The 24273-nt window shown below is 32.0% G+C and overlaps 1 protein-coding gene across 1 annotated transcript in view; it reads right to left on the bottom strand.

Annotated features, from left to right (window-relative positions):
* LOC124359078 (intersectin-1) overlaps positions 1-20097 on the bottom strand; it is a 131505-nt gene extending 111408 nt beyond the window's left edge. The window contains exons 1-4 of the mRNA XM_046811502.1: positions 19937-20097; positions 14153-14305; positions 12026-12168; positions 4966-5544 (exon numbers count right to left, since the gene is read on the bottom strand). Coding sequence (XP_046667458.1) covers positions 4966-5544; positions 12026-12168; positions 14153-14304 — 874 coding nt within the window. The 5' untranslated portion in view covers position 14305; positions 19937-20097. The remainder of the gene's footprint in view (positions 1-4965; positions 5545-12025; positions 12169-14152; positions 14306-19936) is intronic.
* Between the last annotated feature and the right edge of the window lie 4176 nt (positions 20098-24273).

Below are 24273 nucleotides of genomic sequence, written 5' to 3'. Positions count from 1 at the left end.
TCAATTTATATAATTTTATTAGTTACAAAATAAAACAAATATGATTTATATAATTAGTAACGGGCAAACACATTTTGAAATAACTACTCTAACACATTTTGTATGTGTTCGGGTTTGTCTTTCTCACCAGTGGTAGTGCCAATTTGTACTGGGTTCGGTTTTGTTGAACGATGGGTGGTGTCACTTTTTACTGGTCCAGTTTGGCCACACATTGGTGAAGCCAAACTGTAATGGGTCGTGTCTTGTGTCATTTATGGCCCCACATAGTTGGTGTCAATTTTTAAAAGGTATCAAATTTGTGTGATAAGCTCCAAAATTGTTGGACTCAAATTTGAAAGAGTATTAGGTGGACAGTGTCCAATGTCATTAAATAGAAATTCTCATCTAATATTAGTTCAGATTTCTTTGCCACTTAACATGAATGTTAATATTATTCCTTGTAAGTCCACAAGTGTCTGTCTGTACTGGAACCAATTATACTTATTCTATTTACAAATTATATACCCCAATATCTAAGAGATCTCTGTACTCATCTCATGAATGCAGATGATTCCACCCTCATGCTGCATGAGAGATCAGTGGACTGACTTGCAGTGAGTTCATACACTGCTCTCAACTTAACACATAAATATTGCTCTAGGAATTACCTGGTGATCAATCTATCAAATCTGTGATCAATTGGTATTTGGAAGAAGAAGAGCAGCTGATGTCCCAGTGATCCCAAGCATATAAATGGAATCACAAACAACATTCCTAGGAATAATAATAGATGACAAAAAAACCAGAACCTCCACATCTTTACAATCTATCCAAAAACTAAGCATATATATACATGTTATAAAACAAATTAAATCACTCAGTAGCACAGATTAAAACAGCATGAACAGCATATTTATCATTGTTTGAAGCTCAACAGAGATATAGATTTGTTGTTTGGGGTGGAAAATCAGCAACAAATTTTCAAAAAATACCTACCCTACAAAAAAGGCCAGAAGGGTTATTTGTGGACTCGGACAAATAGAAAGCTGTAGAGGTGTTCAAGAACCTGGGGATCAACAGTTGTAGCAATTTACATCCAGGAGGTAGTATTGTCTGTGGATGGCGTAGAACTTCACAGTAATAAAGATATACATAAGCATCATACAAGATATGTTAGCCTCTAAAACCTTCCAAATTACCAACTTAAACTGTATGAAAAACCAGAAAATCTACATCCAACTCCCACCAGAGCTGCAGTAAAAGACAGGAAAACCACTAAAGTCAGCACTGCAAAGGTGGCTATGAACCCACCCTTTTTACTCACCGGAAGAATACCTACAAAGAGCAAATTCATTGTTAAAATAATTTAAATGTATTAACTGCCTCATTTGTAATCTTTAAGATATAAATAAAGATAATTTATTCTGATTCTTATTCTGAATAATACGGCAGTGAAGATGTACTAATTCAAATTCTATAGATTAATTAGTGCTATAAATTGTACTTATTACAAAAATACCGCTGTTGAGAAATGGGGAGTTATTTCATATTGTGTCATTTGAGCTAAATCATTCTTTCAATTGAATTATTATTTCAAAGAATTTAAGAATTGAAACAGAAAAAAAACAACACTGCAACTTATCTAATAATTTTTCAACATATGACTTTAAATGTTAGACAATAATAAAATATGATCCAGCCTTTTTAGTGATCAGTGTAATAAAGACATGTAATAAACACTAAGGTTTTTTTTATAAAATGTGAGTTCAAATATAACAAATTTTATACTTTATAATGTATCAAGTTAATTCTTTTTTGTTTCTGTTTGTACTCTTGACTAAAAAAAAATTAATGTTGAAGTGTTTTTAACTAACAAAATTCTGTAAACATTTTTTTAAACCTTAGAGTTGTAAACAAGGTTAGGACAAATATGTCATACTAGCATTGACTCGTGGCTTGCGAAGCAATATCCTGCCAAATAATAGGCACATTATCGGTTTATACTTTTTAAATAGCATACAAAACACAATCGACTCTTATGTGGAAAATACTAAAGTAACTGAATAATATTCCAATCTCTTATTCAGTTTGGAGAGAAATGGTTTGGGGGAATTGAATTCAGATAGTGAAACGCATGTTATAAAAACCAACTAAACATTAAATAGAATTTCTCTGCATATCATGTATATAATTGAATGGCTTGAATATTTCAGTAACACTTGAACTACTTTAAACCTACAAGGAGGAATCTTAAACAAAGTCTGTAGCTTTCATTCTGCTTCAAGTTTTGACAGAAAAGATGAGTCATCTGTACCACTCCCAGTCTTCTGCTATAGTGTGAGCTTTCTCACACTGACAAGAGATATTGCTGCTAAAGTGTTGTTGAATTATACAACATATCTGTCTAAAAAACATTAGATTATTTAGAGTTTACCATTATAGTAAGCATCAAATTCTAATAATATTATACGAGGGCCATCCGGAAAGTAGTACCCGTTTGTGAAATAAAGACACAGAAGTAAATATTAACAAATATAAACATTTTTATTGAAAAGAGCATACATTAAACTACTTCTCCACATAATCTCCAAGCAAATTTAAGCATTTGTCATAACGTGTGACGAGTTTTTGTATTCCAGCGTCATATTCCTCCGCCGCCAGCCGATTGAAATACGTAGTCACGCATTCTTTAAGTTCTTCATCGCTGTCAAATCTTTTTCCCGCCAAAAACTCTTTAAGTTTTGTAAAGAGATGAAAATCTGAAGGGGCCAAGTCCGGGCTATACGGTGGATGGTCGAAAATTTCCCAATTGAATTGCTGCAGAAGTTGTTGTGTTATCCCCGCTGCATGAGGCCTTGGTTTTGTGCTCATCTGTAAGCATGCGAGGGACCCACCTTGCACAAATTTTTGAATAATGCAGATGGTCTTTGACAATTTCATGAACAATTGTTCGAGAAACATTAGGGAAATGTTCACAGATGTCATCAATTGTGACGCACCGATCGTTCCTCACGAATTCGTCTACTGACCTCAGCAGTTGATCTGTAATGACAGATGGTCTCCCTGAACGCTCATCGTCGTGTGTGTTCCCCCTCCCCAAGTTGAAATTACGACACCAGCGCCGAACAGATGACTCTTCCATCACATTGTCTCCATACACTTCCTTTAATTGGCGATGAATATCACAAGGTCGAACGTTTCTTGCGTTGAGAAATTTTATTACAGCCCTCACTTCACAACTGGCGGCGTTTTCAATTTTTTTAAACATTATGAACTGCCACAGAAACAACACAGGCAATGCTAGCGTCAGAGAAGGCAGACAAGCCACTGAAGCGATCTGACCTTGACCGGCGGCTACTCGCGTCGTCAGCGCCTCACGCGGCGGAAACGGGTACTACTTTCCGGATGGCCCTCGTATATGCAAAAATGACTTTGTTTGTTTAAATATAAATATAATATAAACTATTTAACTAATTGCACTAAAATTTTACATGGACAATTTTAGGGTCCCTGGGATGAATATAGGCCTATTCTTATTTCGAAAATTCCTCCGGCCTACGCCCCACTGGTCTCTTCAGCAGTTAAAAATCTCATCTTGGTCTCTAAAGTTGCAAAATATTAACTGAGCCTGTTAAATGTAATCAACTGTTCTGTGTAAACATTGTATTATGACAGCATGATCATGTATGAAAGTATAATTAAGTAACAACACTTATTATTTCAACATAGAAGTGGCAACAAGGCTAACCAATTAATGTCCTCTGTATTTTACCTCAATGACCTAAATGTGAATGTGTGTAAAGAATTGAATTTGGTTTCTTTATACATTGTGGGACAGCATATTTACAGCACCTTAAGGAACAAACATGAAGGGGCTGAGCATTAGCATGATTCAACAAATCATTTGTTCCGTGACTACAATTTGGAGAAACAAGCGAGCTCAGTAAGTCCCTGATTATAGCAAGTGGAATCACAAAGCAATACACGGAACACTAAATGCAATTTTTATGATAGAAAATCGTGAAGGAGACATGGCATCTAATTCTCACTGATACAATACTGATTAGGTATATAAATACTGATATTATTCCTAGACTGGACCAAGAAAATTGAGCTGGGAAGCATGAACACGTACTTTACCGTATCATGTATCATCTCTAAATATGGATGACAACTGTTAATGTAAGTATTAAAATGTATTAGTATTATGGATGTTGGTTTTAACTTTTAATTTTCAATCACAATATCAATATCCATACAATTTACATTGTAATGTTTTTAATCCAATCTTATTACAAAATTATATGTAGATGTATATATATATATTTCTCGGAGCAAAATAGCAAACTCCAATTTTGCATTGGAAATATAATTAATTAGAACTAGAATTGCAAATTCTAATATAAAATTACTCATAATTTTGCTTAAACACTAGCCCTCCTTAACTAGCACACTGAAAAATGGGAACCTGACATACGATATATAACTAATTTCATTTTTTAAATACCACAGGACCCTATCATGTTACATTGCAAGTGCTTTCACTAGAAAACTACGAACTTTGACTTTGGAGTTCCTCTAAATTGGTCTAAAATAGTCAAGTGTTACTGAAATCATGAGTACTATTCAATAAAATACAAAGAATGTTGCATAGAAATTGCGGATGCAGCTGCGGGTATGTGCTTACATATGTGATTACATAACAACAACTCAACATCAAGTAAACAAACTGTCTGTTTCATTTTTTTTTTTAATTAAAATATGCTAAAATGTGAAAAAATCTTCAAAATTTAAACCATTCATTAGTGATCTTATTGTTATTGTATTGTAATAGGTGTTTGGTATAATCATGTGGCCAATAAACATAATAAAAGCTTTTATTAGAATATCATAACATTATTTTAAGTGGCCAGGAGACAACGAAAAACATTTGTAGTATCCTGAATAGCTTTCAAACTATGAATGCCTATTTAAAAATAAACAAACCTGCTGAGGTTGGGATGCTAGTAACGCCCGCTGGTACAAGAGGTGGCTGAGACATCGTGTTAGGATGAACCATGGCTAGTGGTGTGACATTTGGCATTGGTGGAACACTAGGCATTGGTGGAACACTGGGCATTGGCGCAATGTTGGGCATAGGTGCAATGCTGGACAATGGTGGAACGCCAGGGACCGGTGTGACACTTGACATCGGTGCGATGTTGGGCATGGGTGGGACAGTGGGCATTGATGGAATATTAGGCATCGGTGCAATGTTTGCAAGAGGTGCAACATTGGCTATCGGTTGGACAGCAGCTAGAGGAGGTATGGCACTCAGTGGAGGAACATTGGCTACAGGAGGCTGTGGGGCAGCAGACATTCCCAATAGAGGTTGGGAGGTGATGGCGGGCTGGGGAGGGATTGGAGGAGCACCCACCAAACCTACAAGAGGAGCCTGTTGAGGAGAAGTGACTTTGGGAGTGCTGCCTCCTGATGGGGGGGAGATGATGGGGCGAGGGACCCCTACTGTTGGAGCTGGAGGTACAGGAGGCTTTACCATGGCAGGAGGTGCTGCTGGAGTCGATCCTACAACAAGAAAGACATTTTACTAACACATATTTCAAAATAAAGAACTTCTGTATTAATCATGGGTTAATTGTATTTTCTGTATGTATAAAAAGTTAACTGTAACAACATAATTTTGTCTTACATATTTTTTATTTATTTTAAATTATGCCTTTTTTTTAATTTGATCAATTTCACATCAATAAAGAACAATTGAAAAGAATCCAGTAGGACTTAATTTGGGCATTGAAGACAATCACAAATAAAATCATACCATATTGAACACTGACTATTCTGCCATTTCATTGTCCTCGAAAGCTAAGAAAAATACCTACTATCTACAACAAACAACAAAGTTACACACCCATTTAAATAATATGGTTTTAGTATAAAAAGGGAAGCTATAGCTTTTTCCTGGTTAAAAGGAGTCACTAAAACTTTAAAATTCAGGAACTATTATGCTTGGTTTGTAAAATTTATCCCTGTGATCTGAGACTTTATAGCTAAAACCCTTAAGTCAAATCAAATTAAAGTAAAATAGAAATAGTTTTATACAAGTTTTATGTTTTGTTTTTATTATATCAATTTAATTTCAACTTGTATATAAACATATCAGAATATTTTACAGTTTGTAAAAAAATAGTAAATCAGATTAATTAATGTACTATAATTATGTTGAATAAATATTTTAATTGCAACTAAACATTTGATAGTGATAACAAATTATATGTCTTAACTCAGTTAAAATAAAAGACAATTATTTCAGTAATATATTTTAAAATTCTATCTTCTTTAATAATATAACCTTCAATAATATTGGAGACACCAAATATTCCTCCATTAAAGCACTCCATGAAATTTATTACTTAAATTATTGATTAATTTATTCAAACTATTGAATTATGAATATTGTTAAATTAATAATTTATGTTCATTTATTGTCATATTCAATATTTAACAATTTATGATCATTTATTGTCATATTCAATATTTAACAATTTATGTTCATTTATTGTCATATTCAATATTTAACAATTTATGTTCATTTATTGTCATATTCAATATTTAACAATTTATGTTCATTTATTGTCATATTCAATATTTAACAATTTATGTTCATTTATTGTCATATTCAATATTTAACAATTTATGTTCATTTATTGTCATATTAAATATTTAATACGTTGTAATAGTAAAGAAATTTTAAAAATGTTATGAAAACAAAATTTTTGATATTTTTTTTTTTTAGTTATATAACCGTTAATATATTATAATGTGTTGATAAATATATGTGAAACTAAAATGTTTCAACACAAGGCTAAAGAGCAGAAAATAACTGCATTAATTAAATTATATAATTAAAAATCTAGGCGCTAAAACAGATAACAGAGTCAAATCAAATTATTGCTCATACATTTATACACATTCATAATCCATTCAGATCACATTTAGGTTGTGATAATTTTTTTTAATTTTACATTCTAATAGAGATGTATAAATACTTCTAAAATTCAGACATAAAAAAGTGGGGCCTATAGTTTCTCATCTATCACAGTTCACTATTACAAATTATCATTACAACCTGAATGGAATTATGAATCTATATGATTATAGAACTAATTATTATTTAGTCTTTTATTGTAGGAAACCTTTTAGTTTATTTTAAAAACTTGTTGAAAATACAATTTTGATTTATTTTTGTTTTTCCTCATCTCTATATTATACATAAAACATTTTACAAAAGTTCAGTTCTTTTACAACTATGCATCAATTCAACATACGACTATTATTGTAAAAATTAAATGTAAACATTTCTTATGTACTACAATATTACTAAATAAGCTAATACATATTTTTTCCACAGTGCTCGACAGTGTCAGATTTCAGACATTGCAATAAGCGGTAGGTGAAATGGAGCTAAACTAAACATTCACAATGCTTTAGGTTGTGTTTTATGTGTACATTTGTACAGAGTACAAAATTATTCAAAAATCACAGACAAACTAGGGTTTGTTTGAAAATTAATTAAAGTTAATTCATTAAGAAAAAAAACTGAATTAAAATATAAAGTCAAAGTCAAAAAATCTTTATTTGTTTTAGTTACAATGATGTAACATTTGGATAGTGTCAGTTTAAACTAGCTAAAATCTAATACAAAATAAGCCTATAATAAAACTAAAATAAAACTACCTGATTTGCAAATCAAAATATTCATCTAATGAATATAAAGCCTTGTCTATCAAGTATGCCTTAAGCTTTCTATTAAATATTTTATGTTCAGTTTCGTGTTTGATAGCAAGTGGAATGGATTTAAGAAATTTGGATCCAATGTATGTTGGTTTTTTTGTGTAAAAATTTAGCCTATGGTGAGGAATTAAAATATCATTTTTATTATGTGTATTATACAAATGAATTACGTTGGTCATACCAGTATTTAAGTTTTTAATTTTAGAACACATAATTGTATCCATTATATATTGACCATAGATGGTTAAAATTTCAACTTAATATTAAATACGATAATTGTTAATATTAAATACGATAATAAGATAATTGTTTATTTGTGTGCTCAGGGTGGCAACTTTAAGTAAAATGATGTTTAAAAATTGCTAATCTTCATACTGTTACTGTTACCATTATCTATTAATTTATAACTAATATATTTGTGTTACTGTATTCAAAACCGCCTGCACCTTATAACACCCACTTTCCAATATATTTACTTACATCCAATCAATTAAGATAATACTACACTATTGCAAAATATTCAGAACACATACAAAAGTTATTACCAGGAATAACACTGGTAAAGCTGACAATGGTTACTATATAAATAACTTTACAACAAAAAATACGAAACCCTTAAAGTGATATGTGCAAGTAAATGGGTGTGTCACTTATGAGGCACAAATGTACATGCTTGTTTACACAACTTGTGAAAGTACTTTTAGATTTCACTTAAATCCATATGGTTAGAGAGAATAATAACTAACCTAAATACCAGTTTCGTTGAATTTTATTTAAATTACCTTCATTTATCTTTGTACCAAATTACTACCTGTCAAGCCTGTGGGTGGACAGCTGACGCTGTATTTACCGCATTGCGAATACAGGTCGGTTATATAAACTCGAGTGAAAAAGTGAATGAACTATCCTTCAGGTCATAAAATGTTTGTGAGTGTGTCTGCTGCTGATATTACTACATTGTGTAGTAATATATACTCAAAAATAATGCAAAATATTGAATATAAAACAATAATTGTAATTGTACGAAATACAAAACTTAACATTTTAGTTCTTTGTCAATCTTGATTCTTATTTCTTACTACTTTACTAAAAGGTGTCTATTAAAAAATATTTATTTTATATTTACAATAAGCCTTAGCTACTATTCTGCTATGGTTTTAAATCATAAAGGAAGCAATAGTATTAACACAAACAAGGGCATAGTATTTAAACCCTTAACTGCCATGCCCGTGTTAAAATAAGCGATCCCACTTTGCGTTCAACTGCTAGGTCTGTGGTATTACATGCCAAGCAGCTGCTTGGCAACATGATGCCTGGCAGGTGTACACGTGGGCTTGTAGTAGTGTCGTTTTCAATTACTACAAATCCAGAGTAGTATTGTTCAAATGCTACACCACTGCCATGGTCAAACTAAGGAACTATCACGAAAGCACATGGTGATGTTTTTCCTTGATTTTAGAAACAGAACATTATTGTTTTATAGTTTTTTTTTTCATTTTTGAAGTTGCTACTGTTATTTTCTTCTAATTTGGCTGTGGTTCAGTTGTTATAGCAGGAATTATTTGTAATATTTATAAGGACGTTTTATGAATTTTCCCAAAAGGGTTGTTGTAAAATAGGCATTCAGCAGTGTATAACTTTTCTGGGAATGATGGCGATCTGGATGTGGACTTAATTTATTAACCAAAATCTGTTATGACGAATCAGGAGATTCTGGTGGCAGTTTGGTAAATGAAGATGTTGCTAAAGTTGATCGTGAAGGATGAGAAACATGGTACATGTATACTGAATGTGGAGGAACTCTGAGCGTAGCAAATAAAATCCGGTAATACCAGGTGACAGCACCGTTGAAAAATGAATACTTTAAGAGTTAATATTAAACAAGGCATGACCCTTAGTCCTGATATATACTAGAATCTTGATAATCTGAAATAAGATTACCTGGACCTCCCTGTTGGGGAGCCAAATTGATTTTGAACAAAAAAATGTGCATGTGCTTCACTTGTATAGATAAATAATGGCGTTACAATACAATATAGTACAAAACAAAGCTTAAATGTTTTCAATGTAATATCATGTATATGCTAGCCTAACTTACTCCATGTGTAACAATAGCTAAAGACAATTTTATCTTTAATTCTATATTAAACTTAATTTAATATAATCTAGTTTCAGTACATTGGCCCTATAAAATTAAATGGAATGACTCTAATGTACTTTTAAAGTTTAAAACATGATCACTCAGCTATTACAAGAAGAATGAGCGATAGTCTAATATATTATTTATTTAATTTATACTTATATCAACAGAATTATGTATAAATTATGAGAGGATCTTGCTTACTGGCATTTCATTTGTTTTTTGAGTATTCTCTAAGAAATTTGAAAATATTTTTTATACGGGGTGTCTATAAAAGAACTCCGGGGTTTTAAGACAAAATATTTTAATAAAGTAAAAAACGTACATACATGTTTTATACATGATTAGAAAGCTTACATTTTCAAGATTTTTTAACAACTTAGTAAAGTTCAATGTGAGCTCCGTTAGTGGCACGGCACACGTCGAAACGGTATTCTACCTCTTCCCATGTCCTGGCGAGCATGTCTGGGGGAACGGACGCCACGCAATTCACTATTCGTTCCCTGAGATGGCGAACATTTCGAATTTTCTCCGCATAACAAGATTCTTGATATGCCCCCAGAAGAAAAAGTCCAACGGAGTCATATCAGGGCTCCTTGGTGGCCATGGAATAGGTCCTTCCCTTCCAATCCACCTGTTACCGAAACGAGCGTCCAGTGACTCACGCACACGCAAACTGAAGTGTGGCGGCGCCCCATCTTGTTGGAAGTAAACTAAACCTTTCTCAGCCTCAATGTCATCCAACTGAGGATAAACATACTCCTCTAACATGTCACAATAGACATCACCATTGATATTCCTTTCGGCAAAAATGAAGGGACCTATGACTCTGTCATGCATAAGAGCACACCAAACATTCACTTTGGGCGTGTCACGTTCGTACTCAATAAACTCATGGGGCGGCTGTGAACCCCAAATTCTGCAATTATGCCTGTTTACAGTTCCGTTCACATAAAAAGTAGCTTCATCACTAAAAACCACACTTTTAAAAAAATCATTATCTTCATCAATTTTAGCCAGCATGGAAACAGAAAAGTCGAATCTCTTAACCTTGTCTGCCGGTTTGATATGGTGTAAAAGTTGAATCTTATAGGCAGTTAAACAAAGTCTTTTATGAATTACCTTATGGACTGTTGATCTTGGTAACCCCAATTCCAGACTGCGTCTTGTTACCGGTTTCTTAGGGCTTCGAGTGCATGAAGCTCGGATTCTGTCTACATTCTCTTGAGACACACGCGGCCTACCCGGCGACTTTTGCTTCAAAACACTTCCTGTTTCCTTGAACGCACTTAACCACTGACGAATTGTTTTGTCTGTAGGCGGGTCAACACCATAGCTACGTCGAAAGTTTCTTTGTACAGTAACAACAGAATTAGTTTCTATGAGCCAAATAACACACTGATCCTTTTGTTGAGGGGTCGCCATAGCGCGGCAGTCCAGACGACACTGACTGCCTGCCGCAGCCGCTACGTCATTTCAAGGTCAACGCTCCGCAGTGCTGCCAACTGTTGAGAGAAACATTCCCAATTGGTATGAGTAAAACTCTTTGAGCTGCTTGTTTCAAAGGAATTGATCAAATGTTGCTATCTCTCATAGTTTTAAAAATATTAATTTTTTAAACCCCAGAGTTTTTTTATAGACACCCTGTATTTTCAAAAATCTACATAAACATCAACTATTTAATAAAATAAAACAAATTGTATTTTTTTTAATTAGCGTAACTAGAAAAAAATGCTTATTTTGTAATTGTAGCTAAATGAAATTAAAGGACAGAGTTTAGACATAAATTACATTTCTTTATTTACAAAGTTCAATAAAAATCATATATTTGAAAATTAAAAACTTTTTGGTTATTAAATTCTTTCAAGAATTTATTTCTAAAGAAAATAATGTATAACATGCAACATTAGGGCATTGGTTGATGCTCAAAAAATACTAAAAAAATATTGCCAGTGGACCTTAAATACTGTGCCACTACAGCAACATATACACTCCATTTATAAGGTTAAGAAAGGAAATTAATAAAACTAAATAAGTCAAAATCAGTAAAAAATTTACATAACAATTAATTATGAGAAGAAATACAAACATTACCGCTATATGCATTATAATTACCAGGGTGCTGAGCTAATTGCATTAGGGATGGAGGCAGAACTTTAGGAATTTCAAAGCCTCTCAACTTTAAATTTATAAGTTTACAGGCAATGCTGAACTCGTTGATGTTCATTTTTCCATCGGCATCTGTGTCTGCCAGTCCCCTGAAAAAATACTTTAAATAGCAATAGGCAATAACTATTTTAATAGATAATATCAGATATTAATGGTGCATTAAAAAATCATTATTTTTAATTTCACACATATTCAAGCACAATCACAAGTAATAAGTTTAACTGCATTTATGATTGCTAGTGTTAGGATGTCTAAATAAGATCGTAGATGAAGTATAAAGGACGGTCCAAATGTCCAACTAACACTGAAAAGATATATATTGAAAAATTAAACTGTAATTACACCTCGTTAAATGTCCCATATTGACATACTTAGCAATTTTTATGATTTCTCAAGAGCATAAAGTGAAACAAACTCAAAATATTTAAAAAGCAACCCTTCATTTATTATCATTTGAATCACAATAAGAAGAAAGCGTTTTTAGGGATATTCAAGTTTTTTTTTTACTTTTAATTCATTTCCTAAGTTTTCAAGATCAAGGTTGTTCCATATATTAACTGAAGCATTAGAACAAATCACAATACATACATTTATACATTTTGGACAAAGACAAACATGAGTAAAAAATCCAAACCCTCACATAATTTTCTCTTATTCTAACGTTTGAATTAATAGTTATGATTTTTTTGTTCAATTCAATCTTAATCTATTATATTATACTGACAAAAACCTCTGTTTTGAGCCGAAATGCTTGGATTTTTGTATCAAATGAAGAGTTTCCATTTTAACACTTTAAGTTTGGGGCACAGACCTTCGATGTTGTACACACAACAGACTACTGTAGTAGATCTACATCCCTTAACATGACATGTATGTACAGTATTAATGATGTGTATAAACAGACTCATACATCTGAAATGAATAAAACAAGAAAATGATGAGCTAATATTAAGTATTAAAAATATAAAAACATGATCATGTACAGTACTAACACGCTGACTGCGGCAGATGCCTTACAGCGCAGAGGCTAGGACATCAGTTTGTGCTTCAGTATAAACCCAGCAGTGAAGGTTTTAGACAATCTACCAGTGCCAAATTTCTCAAAATAAGGGTAATGCATTAATACAATAAATTAACTTACCATACATGCAAACATGCACTTATTTTTGTTAAATGTTCTGATGTATTATAAATTGGATTTGCAACAAGAAAGCTTTATATTTAACTCTTAAGAGCTAACTTTGATGAAACAACTTTTAGTTTTCACCCAAAAGAACAATGTTAAACCTAATGCACTTTTACACTCGGTAGCATTATTGGAGATATAATCAATACGCATCCTAAACTTTTCAGTTTTTTCTCTGAAGTATATATACTTTTTAATATTCGAACGATGTAACTAAAATTATAATTTGTTTCTGAATAACCTATAAAATGTTTTTTTTAATAGTACTGTATTTTGATTTACATTAATTATATAGCTTTAATATTTCTATGATGGAAAAACAGTATCAACCATCAATAGTGAAAATCTGCTTAACAATTCAACCACTGGTTCAGCCTTTGCTAGGTTTTTACAGACAATTTGCACTTTTTAAGCTTTCAATATTAAATAAAGAATTTACAAATTATATGTTACACATCTTGTTGTAACAATAATACAAAAGTTTCAATGTTAATAAAAAATGGGGTCTAGGAGATTGAGTACATATTGTAGGAATTTCAGAAAAACTAACATCACTTACATGTCATTCAGTTATGGAAAAAAGGTAACAGAAGCATTTAAAGAAATACGTTGACAATCATAGCCACATATTTCACCAACAGGATGTACAGGAAGGTCATTTAATGAGAATTTCAGAGTCAAACGGATAGGAACACTGAAAAAATTAGCAAAAAAGAGCAATTTGCTAATATCAGACAATAGGTTCTCTGATAGCATCACAAAAATAATACTTATATGAATAATAAACAAATATTGAAATTGTAATGATCAGCAACGCAATCCAATAAACGTCTCACTTTCATAAAACTCATACAATATTTGATTTCCTACATCATCAAATATCTCACCAGATAGCGCCCAAGATAGGCATTGGTAATTGAGACTGTAGCAAGAACCCTTTGGCCTGGTCTCCAGTGACGATGCCATTGATGGGCTTTAGAGCCTGGAACTGGGATTCGAACCTTGCTCGCTCTGGTGGAGTTATAACAAACGGATCCATTCTGCAAAAAACAGCACCAGAAACATTTTATTTATTTTAAATAAGTAATAGAAATGAGTATAGTTAAATTAGATGAATACAAGAAGGGAAATTGGTATTTTATTTCTTTGTACGGCAGTGATAATATAATTAAATTGAAATAGATAACTTTTACTCTACTCATATTATAATACAATGAACATGAACAATAATGAAATTAAATTATTTAGTGATGAAGATTTTTAAGGTGAGCAGATCAACTTGAATAAAATCCTTGATCCCACAGAGGATTTTAACCCCGGTTTTCTTAAGCCCAATGCTCATCTACCCACTAGAACAAATAAGTGTCCGACGTCCCTGACCTATACTAGATTTAGGGTCCATGACGGTGACTTCATGTGAATTCATGTGAACTCATACGTGGTGAATGTTACTTGATCTCTGCATTAAGGTTCTCATTTATAAAATTGGTCGAGATTATATCTCAATCAATTTATCAAGATAACCGGATTCTAAACTTAAGAACTTTGAACATCAAGAAAAAAACATAACTAGCCCCATTATATTTTGGCAGAAACTTAATAAATTGATTAGATTAACCTTGCTATGACTGAAGATTATTGAACATTCTGTGAGAAGAATATACGAAGAATCTGTCATATATAAATTAAATCAACTCAACCTTCTTTTTGTTATAAGATAAATGTCCCCACACACCACTTCTAGGATATCCCAGTGGAGACATTTAGACAATCATTAATCTTGATATGTTTTACCACATTTACAAATTTTTTTTTATACATATATTGTCATAACAATCTATTGAAACCTCAGTCTCATCGAGTTATTAGGTAAATGAAAATAATGTTGTGGCATGTGAAAAAGGTATTCTCGGAAATGTACAATGAGACACAAATGTAAACGCAAGAAGTGGCTTGATTTCAACAAACTTGTCAGGGATAATCTCTATTGTTGAGAAAACCCAAAACAAAGTTTCAAGAGTGGTATTAAATTGAAAAATCCTGTTTCCCTCGCCATTATTTTGTTCTGATTTGTAGTATAAAATGCTATTTTAAGACATTTTTATTATTGTATTATTTTTCATGCACCTAACTTTTTCATACATATTTAAGGTTTGTGTAGTGAAACATTTTTCTACTGAATAGATTAATTGAGAAGTCTGCCAGCCATGTTATTTGAATCTATTTATGGATGCATCCCACTATTAAGAAGGATGTCATAAAATTTGTTCTTAATGTTTACGTCTTATGCTTGAAATTATCAGAAAAAAAACTGTGTATTTTTTAATGTCTGAGTTGACCACATATTAAAAAATTGGCAAAAAAATTAAAAATTTAATAACCACCAAATAGTTAAAAAAATATCCAGTAGAGTATCCATCAATTTCTGAACTTTTATATTTTTCATGTAAAATAGATGGCAAACCTCATTTATATTAATCCATTTAGTGGAAGAAGGATTCGCACTCAAACCCTTAATATCTCTGAAATGGTTAAGTTAATGAAAATAAACACAAGAATAAATGTCTTAAAATTACATTTTAATCCTAAAACAACACCAAAAAGTAGTATTTGTATTACCTTGATAAGGACATTAAGTTCTATATTATAAAAGTCTTTATCAACAAAGTCAAATTTAATACCATTAACCAGATATGTAACTCTTTATTTTATACAACATAATAATTAATTAAGAACACAATAGCAAATAACATTAACTTTAACTTAATATTCAGTAAACAATCATGAAGATAGGTAAGCATTAAATTCAATCAAATTGGATATTCTGCAAATGGTCACTGATGTTACCCTCTAAACACTATACATGCTAGATCTACAATTGTATAGTGAATATGTTTCTAACTTTAAAGAAGAAATTCTTAAACAAATAATTGCTAAACAATTTGATTCAAAACTCTGCAGCAAAATGTCAGTACAATAATTGATTCTGAATAATATGAGAAAATTGAACAGGTCTAAATTAATATAAATATGAAAATTCATCTTTACAGAGTTATTCTACTTTTTGTTAGCCTTAAATTTTTGATGCCAGGTTATTTGCTCCCAGTCTGTTTCGAAAACTATCAACCCAATTTTAGACATTTTACACAACGTTTTCAATATTTATACAATCATTGTTCTACATAATATAAAGATAGAATTTGCTTTGTTGTTTTTCTAAAGAACCTTAGTATTAGAAATGGTTTTAAAATATTCTATTTTAATTATTAAGAAATGTTATATTTTTGTTAGATGAAGTTTTTATTTGAGTATGGTTTAATATCAAAATAATATTGAAGATTCAACTTGATATTTATTATCATTTTTAATTAATTATATATAAGTATTTATTTCTGAACTGATAATACATAAATCATAGAGATAACTTTACAAATAACATTTTGTGGGTGTTTTATTGGAGTGATGCAAATAATTTTATTTGTAAATACTTAAGTGTAAGCAACTCACATTTAAAAAAATAATAAATCTTTTTTAAACCCAGACCTACATAATTTTCAGGCTTGGATATTTAAAATATGCACTTGTTAAATAACAAAACATACTGGGAAACAAATAAGTTTTACCCTAGAAAAGTATCTGTTGTCATACACCGGAAAAATATACAAGTTTTACTATTTCAAAATAGTCAATTAATAATGTAGCATATATAAAAAGGAATGATCAATGATCATGCAGACAACTCAATTAGTAGGCAGGCCTACCGTTTTTTTGTCACTGGAGAATACCAAAATACCCTGCCATGAATCCACAAAAAGCAGCACATAGCTCAACTAACAAGAAACACAAAGTGATTACAATGCTATACAGGACATATAATAGACTTCAGGCTTCTGAGTAAATATGCTATGACAAATGGTTTGCAAACCTCAAAATTGGTTTTAAAACAATTTTAAAACCAAACAGACAATCTTCTGTAAATATATACTTGTTAGCATGACATAAGTTGTATATCATCGGGTTTTATCTGTATTAATAGTCCGGTCATCAGCCTAAAATCATCCCCTGACTTCCAAAAACCTCACTTCAACAACCAACTAAGTTTTCTCAAGCTCAATATCCCTATTAATAAAATTGTAGTTTTGTTAACAAACAGCAGAATATCTCTCATCAAACAATGGTATAAACAGGGACTTAAGGGATCTATATTCTGCACTGTTTAGCCTACTTGAAGCATCTACCATCATCAACCATCATGCCTAGTTATATAAAACTAAATGTTTATTAGTTCATTTGAAAAAAATTAAATTATAATATATTAATAGGCTATAGGAATTATTTTAAATATGATTGTTTTCGTTTGCAAAATAAAACATTTAATGCTATGTGTTTGAATGATCTAAACAAAATGTACCGTACTTCAGTATCATAAAATGTTATAATTAGCACATGTACTTAGCAATATTTGTTACACATTAAAATTGTGTAGCCTCTTCTTGAACTCTTACTTACCCTCTCATCATTATTGGTATCAGGATCTTGACATCTCTCTTATTAAGACTTATATAGAGGAAACTTTAATAAGCGGCCCACACTCATTAGTTAACTGATATTATCGAAAGATTAAATATATTATCCAACTTCGATATTACATAATCATTGTAGGCAACAAGAATTATAAAACATAACAGCTAACATAATACATTAAAATTTAAAATAAATAAATCTACCAGTAACATCAAGAAACTAACAAAACCAACTTTTCCCTAGACCTACATATCAGAGAAACATTCCAGTATTTATAGCTTCTCCAGATAGTAGTGAGTAATTGCCTTTCTGAAATGGAGAAAAATATTCTCCCAAACAAGCGCACTTTCCTAGACAGACTGACGAATGTATAACTTTGTGGAGAAGAGGAGAAATCAACGGAGCATATTTGGTTAAATTGTCCTGCTATCTCAAAAATTTGGAAAAGATTCCTGGGAGCATATCTCCTCAGCCCCAAGGACATCAGAGAAAAGGAGCCCTCAAATCTGATAGTCTTCTGTAAAAGCCTCGGACTTTGAGGACACAAATTTAAATAAGGGAGGTGAAAAGATCCTTTTAGGACTAAGCACGGGGACAAACCGTCCTTTTCCCTCAGGACAAAAAATAACCCCCTTTCTGAAATGGAGGAAACGATTCTCCCAAAAAAGCACACTTTCCTAAGTGCAAAAAGTGACAAAGATAGTCTGCTAGACAGCCTGTTGGTATTCCCTCCTCAGACTTCTCTGGAACATTCGTCAAGAGCTTTAAATTATTTATACCTCAAAGTTTCCTCACATTCATCGCCATTTACAAATTAAAAAAAATATTAGTCATTTCTTGTTGTTTACTGTTTACATTAAACATTACTAAAATTAATAAGTTTAAATCATAATAGGCCTATGTTAAGCTAAATAAATTATAATATCAACTTCACTTTATAACAACAATTGAAAATACAATAAAAATAACCAAATAAAGAGTGTAGGCCGCTTATTAAAGATTAATAAGCACCCTTATTATACCTTAATACCTTAAATATAATACCTTGATCATAATATAAATACCTTAATCATATAAAATTGTTGTGATATAAATTATTGAATGTAGGTTACTTTGATTTCTTTATATCGCATTAGAAGACTAATAATGATCTATATAATCAAAAAAAATTGAATATTAGTCAGGCCACTTATTAATGGTTATCCAGTATGGGTAGGGTACGATAAGCAGACCCGGTTTTTTATATCGAAATTGGTAAACGATATTGATTAATTATTTTGAACAATTTAACTTTTAATAATCTGTATCAACAGCTGTAAACACTTTCAAATAATACTCGTAATGTAATATTTCAATTTTATATAAGTAACATTTGATTATTAAAAACAGCAGTCAATTTTAGAAAACTACAAGACATTGCTTTGAAAGATGATAAGACATTTTTTCGTGACTTCAACATGTGGGACTCGTACCGAAAAACCCATTATGTGAAATTTGTGGGAAAGAAACAACTGTAACTGTGATAGGAGCAAATATGGTCGTCTTCAGTTTTCCTAATTTTGGTTGTAATAATTTGTTTGATCACTGTAAATATTAAATTCATATTTTAATTTAAAATATATGATTGTTATTGAGGACTGTAGATACTTTTATATCGATTGATAGTCTAGGATTTGAGATGCGAATATTAGGTATCGATGATTACATTCTTCGATATAAAAAACCGGATCCGCTTATTGTACCCTACCCTCCAGTATTTCCATCCCACATACCCAATCTGGCTTTGAGTAGGCTAAGTAATGTAATATTTAGTGTATTCCTTAGCAATTTACTAGATCTACCTTGATATGTTTATATATGAAAGTAATATAACAATGACTAATCAATAACATGCTACAGGGAAGAACTCTTTAATCTTATTTTTAATTACTCCTTACAAGTAATGTTAAAGCCAAAATTTGCTACAGGCCTAGTACGAGAACAGATTAATACTTCAAAATACTATTAAGTTTACACACTAGTATTATAATTATCTGAATACTAGGAATAATGTAATGTTAAGAGAAAATTAATGTTTAGGGCACTATCATAGAACCAACTAACCTTACGCTGTATTAACGTGAAAATTAGTCAATATAATAGCTTACCTCCAAAACCAACACTTCAAACTATACTATCTTTAAAGTTCATTAACTCACAATATTTTTTCAGTAAAATTTTTAAGTTATGTCAATATTGTGTTCAATTACACAAATTAACACCCCTTCAGAATAAATCGCTCGATCGCTGACAGTCTGCCGACGGTCGACGGATGACAGCTAGATACCATAGAGAAAAGAAGTTAGTGATCAAAGAGGTTAATAAAATAACTACAGTGAACGCATCTTACTACTTTTGGATTATAATAGTTGTATGTAATTAATGTAATCAAATATATCATTACATCTGATAATATCTCGTGCCACAGTGAAAGTGTTAAGGAGTCTAATAAGAATAGTTATGTAAATAAAATTAAGATATTGAAGCATTAGAACTTGAGTTCAATTAATCTCAATTTAAAGTTAACTAGCAGTTACCCGCTTCTTTCCACTTAATTTAATTTTGAAAAAGAGGTACACCATCAGTAAACAAATTAAGACAAGTAAAAGCTTCGGTACTGACTTTGAAACATGAATAACAACACGTTTACTATTGCCCCAACACTTATAGCCAGTTAGACTTTACGAATGTTACGATACACGCAGGAGCTTTTCTTCTGGGTTTGTTTTTATTGGGATTTTGGCCCTCCATGTGTACAGCCTTGTCAGGGTCACTTGCCCTGTACACCGGGTTCCATCGACCCAATTTTCTTTCAGATAATAATACAATAAATTAAATTATTCTATACCTTATGGTTACATAAAAAAACAAAATTTCATTAGCAGGAAAGTTTTATGCAGATATGTGAGTACTTATTATTTACAAATAAAATATAGTCTTTTACATACTTCAAACCTTTAACCAAGAACAGTTATTAAAAAAACCAAACTTTTTTATACAATTTGTATAAAATAATAACACTTAGTTGAAATGTGTACAGGAAACACAAAGTAAACATGTGTAAAAATCGATGTGAAGATTAGGCCATTTGTAGCTATTGTTTTCAGACTTCACAAAACGGCAAAGAACACTTTTTATATAATAATTTAGTTGTTTTTCTGTCTTTTAGTCTATACAAGGAAAACAGTTTGCGTTTTGAGCGTTCAAGAGTCATGTAGCTGCTCTGTACCGATTACAGAACATACCGGTTTACCAAGAACGTGACGCACTTGACTCTTTATACTGATTTGCATCCCAGGTTATGAGAGTCTTTTCTCTTGGTGGTTTTTACAAAGTTGTTAGGCAAGGGTTTTCCCATATCCACTCCTGGTGAGTTGGCCCGATAGAATCAAAGTATTTTATTCCTGCTTCGTTCAACATAGCTAACATTCTGTCTGCCAGAGAAACTGTTGTGAAAGAGTTATCGTAATTGATATCTCTGATACTACCATAGATTGGTTAGGAAAAAGTGCGTTCATAATATTCTGGCAATAACTCATTGACTTGTTTGTATACAGGTACAGTTTCAGCACAAGGCTCCGCATTTAATATGTAAAATGTCTTAGAATCATTAAGCTTTACAATTTGTAACACCATATTTGGCCGTTTATTTGGCAGATATACTTTAACGGGACATCTACTCTTGAAACCTACAAGCCTGCTCATCAATTGTGAGATAACCATTTAGCTTGTAGTACTTTTTGCCGTTTTCATTAAACTGCTCCCATATGTTTTGTATATGTGCAAACTTATCAACTTCATGTCTTTCTGCTCTTGTTGATTAATCGTCAAACCTTAGGCAAAATGACAGATATTGGAAACGCCTCTTGCTCATTATAACACTAAATATATCTATGCTAAATTCACCTGACCATAAATCGTTGACATTGAGTTTACTATCATTTAACATGTCGGCAACCAAATAAAGTTATTAACTCATACTCATCAGTTTTGTTACAAAAACTACATTTCACATTATACATTTTCCCTTTTGATATTTCGTTATTTCTCCTAAGGGTAATTTGATAAACCGTCTGTTCATTCATCAGTAATTTCCATGACTGATACTCGTATAGTCGGTGTATTTGTTTAGTCTCACCTTTAACACAAGCAGAGAGACAATGTTGTCGTCACTTTGACGCCATCTCCTTCACGTGTACGAGCAATATGAAAAGGCCTAAATTTTCATCAGGTTCTGATCTTTCTAATAATAAACTATCAATATCATTGTCTTTTAAACATCCAATACTAAAAGTAGATGGCATTTTATACATATAAAGTGAAAAATAAAAACTACTAAAACTAGTCTCCACTAGAAAATGTCACAAACTGCAAACCAGGGTCCTTGTACGGAGCACATTTACAGTATTGCAAGTCCATGGAAAACATAACCTCAAAGACATGTGTGAACAACATCACTTACTACAGCCAGACCCGAAATGAAATGAATTTACATGTCCATAATCAACTACACTTCTACAGTAAAATGCCACACTTTATTACACCATAAGTGTGCTAACTGAAATTTAAGGAATCTAGTCTCCCTATAGACTTATGATTTTCCACACTAGCCTAAAATATTTCAGTTGTTACTTAAACCGTTGGAGCTATTCAATAAAAGGCAATGAAACGTCAGAGAGAAATTCGATAAATATCACAGCTATTTATAAAACCAGTTTCACTCTTCGACTTCAGAGTCCCATTTTTCACACGTAAATAGCCTATCAAACGGATTAAGAGATTGGTTTATCTTCCAGAGACTCTTACTTATCTCAAGTTTATTTAGTGAGCCATTTAAAAATATGTTCATGGCGTCCTGTTTTTTTACATTATACTGCGGGCAAAGCCAGAAATTTCGTTCGGGGGGTTCGATAATTTGGGCCCGAACCCAGGGGATCCGGGGGACGTTTTGTGTATTATTTGCCAATGAGTTCACTGGTAAAAGGTAAATACCAAAAATATGGAGCTTTAGTAACTACGCCTTATAGAAAGTGGAAAGATGTAGTAGGCAAATTCAACTCTCACAGCAACTATAGTACCACAAAGTTTCTTTTGTACCTACAGAAACTTTACTAAGTTCGATTCTGGCCGAATAGAAGGCACCAAAGTGAAGTTAGATTCACTGGATAAGAAAGAAAAAGAACAAAACAGAGCTTCACTCAAGCGTACAGTTGACACAACTATATTCTGTGGAGAAAATGAAATACCCCTTCGGGGACATCGGGCCACTGACAACCGAAAACCCTTTAGAAAAGGAGGGCAATTTTCGAGTGTTGCTCGGGTATAGATCAAACTAACGGTCGAAACCTTACCTCAATCAGAAAGAAAAAGAATAAAACAGAGCTTCACTCAAGCGTATAATTGACACAACTATATTCTGTGGAGAAAATGAAATACCCCTGCGGGGACATTGGGCCACTGACGGCCGAAAACCCTTTAGAAAAGGAGGGCAATTTTCGAGTGTTGCACGGGTACAGATCAAACTAACGGTCGGAAAATGCACCGGAAAACACTACTGATTAGAAGTTCGGCTACTTTGGATTTCACTGATTGAGGTATTTATGAATGAGTTATAATGACGATTTTTTTGTATCATTACACTGTAGACGAGTATATAATTATCGGAAAAAAATTTTAAAAATCACTTTCGGTCGGGAATAAAATACACTTGAAAAACTCTAATGATTAGAACATCAACTACTTCGGACTTCAGTTATTGAGGTAAACGTGGTATTTTTGATTGAGTTAGGACGACGATTTTTGTTATCATTAAACTGTACTCGACTACCTATATAATTATCGAGAAAAAAATCACTTTCGGTCGGTAAATACAGAAGAAAAGCTCTCTACAGATTAAAGTTTTGATGATTTTGGATTTCACTAGTTGAGTGGTTGAGGTAAAGTGGTACTTATAATTATGTTAGGACATTGATTTTAGGTATTAATTCAACGCCGACTAATAAATATATAATTACCGAGAAAAAAAAACAAAAATAATCACTTCCGATCGGAATATACTAAGGAAAATGAAATAATACCTCAGTCAGTGAAATCCAAAGTAGTCGGAACTTCTTATCAGTAGAGTTTTTTCCGGTGTATTATCCGACCGGAAGTGATTTTTTCAATTTTTCGTTGATAATTATATAGGTATTAGTCGGCGTTCAATTGATACCTAAAATAAATGTTCTAACATAATTCTAAGTACCACTTTTATCTCAACGACTCAACCAGTGAAATCCCAAATCGTCAAAATCTGAATCAGTAGAGCTTTTCCTCGGTATTTTCCGACCGGAAGTGATTTTTTTCTCGATAATTATATATGTATTAGTCGCCGTTGAATTAATACCTAAAGTAAACGTCCTAACATAATTATAAGTACCACTTTTACCTCAAACACTCAACCAGT

This window comes from Homalodisca vitripennis, chromosome 4 (genome assembly GCF_021130785.1).
Source record: "Homalodisca vitripennis isolate AUS2020 chromosome 4, UT_GWSS_2.1, whole genome shotgun sequence".
In the NCBI taxonomy this organism is placed as follows: domain Eukaryota; kingdom Metazoa; phylum Arthropoda; class Insecta; order Hemiptera; family Cicadellidae; genus Homalodisca; species Homalodisca vitripennis.
The sequence above is the reverse complement of the archived record's forward strand: the minus strand, read 5'-3'. Positions and strand labels throughout refer to the sequence as shown.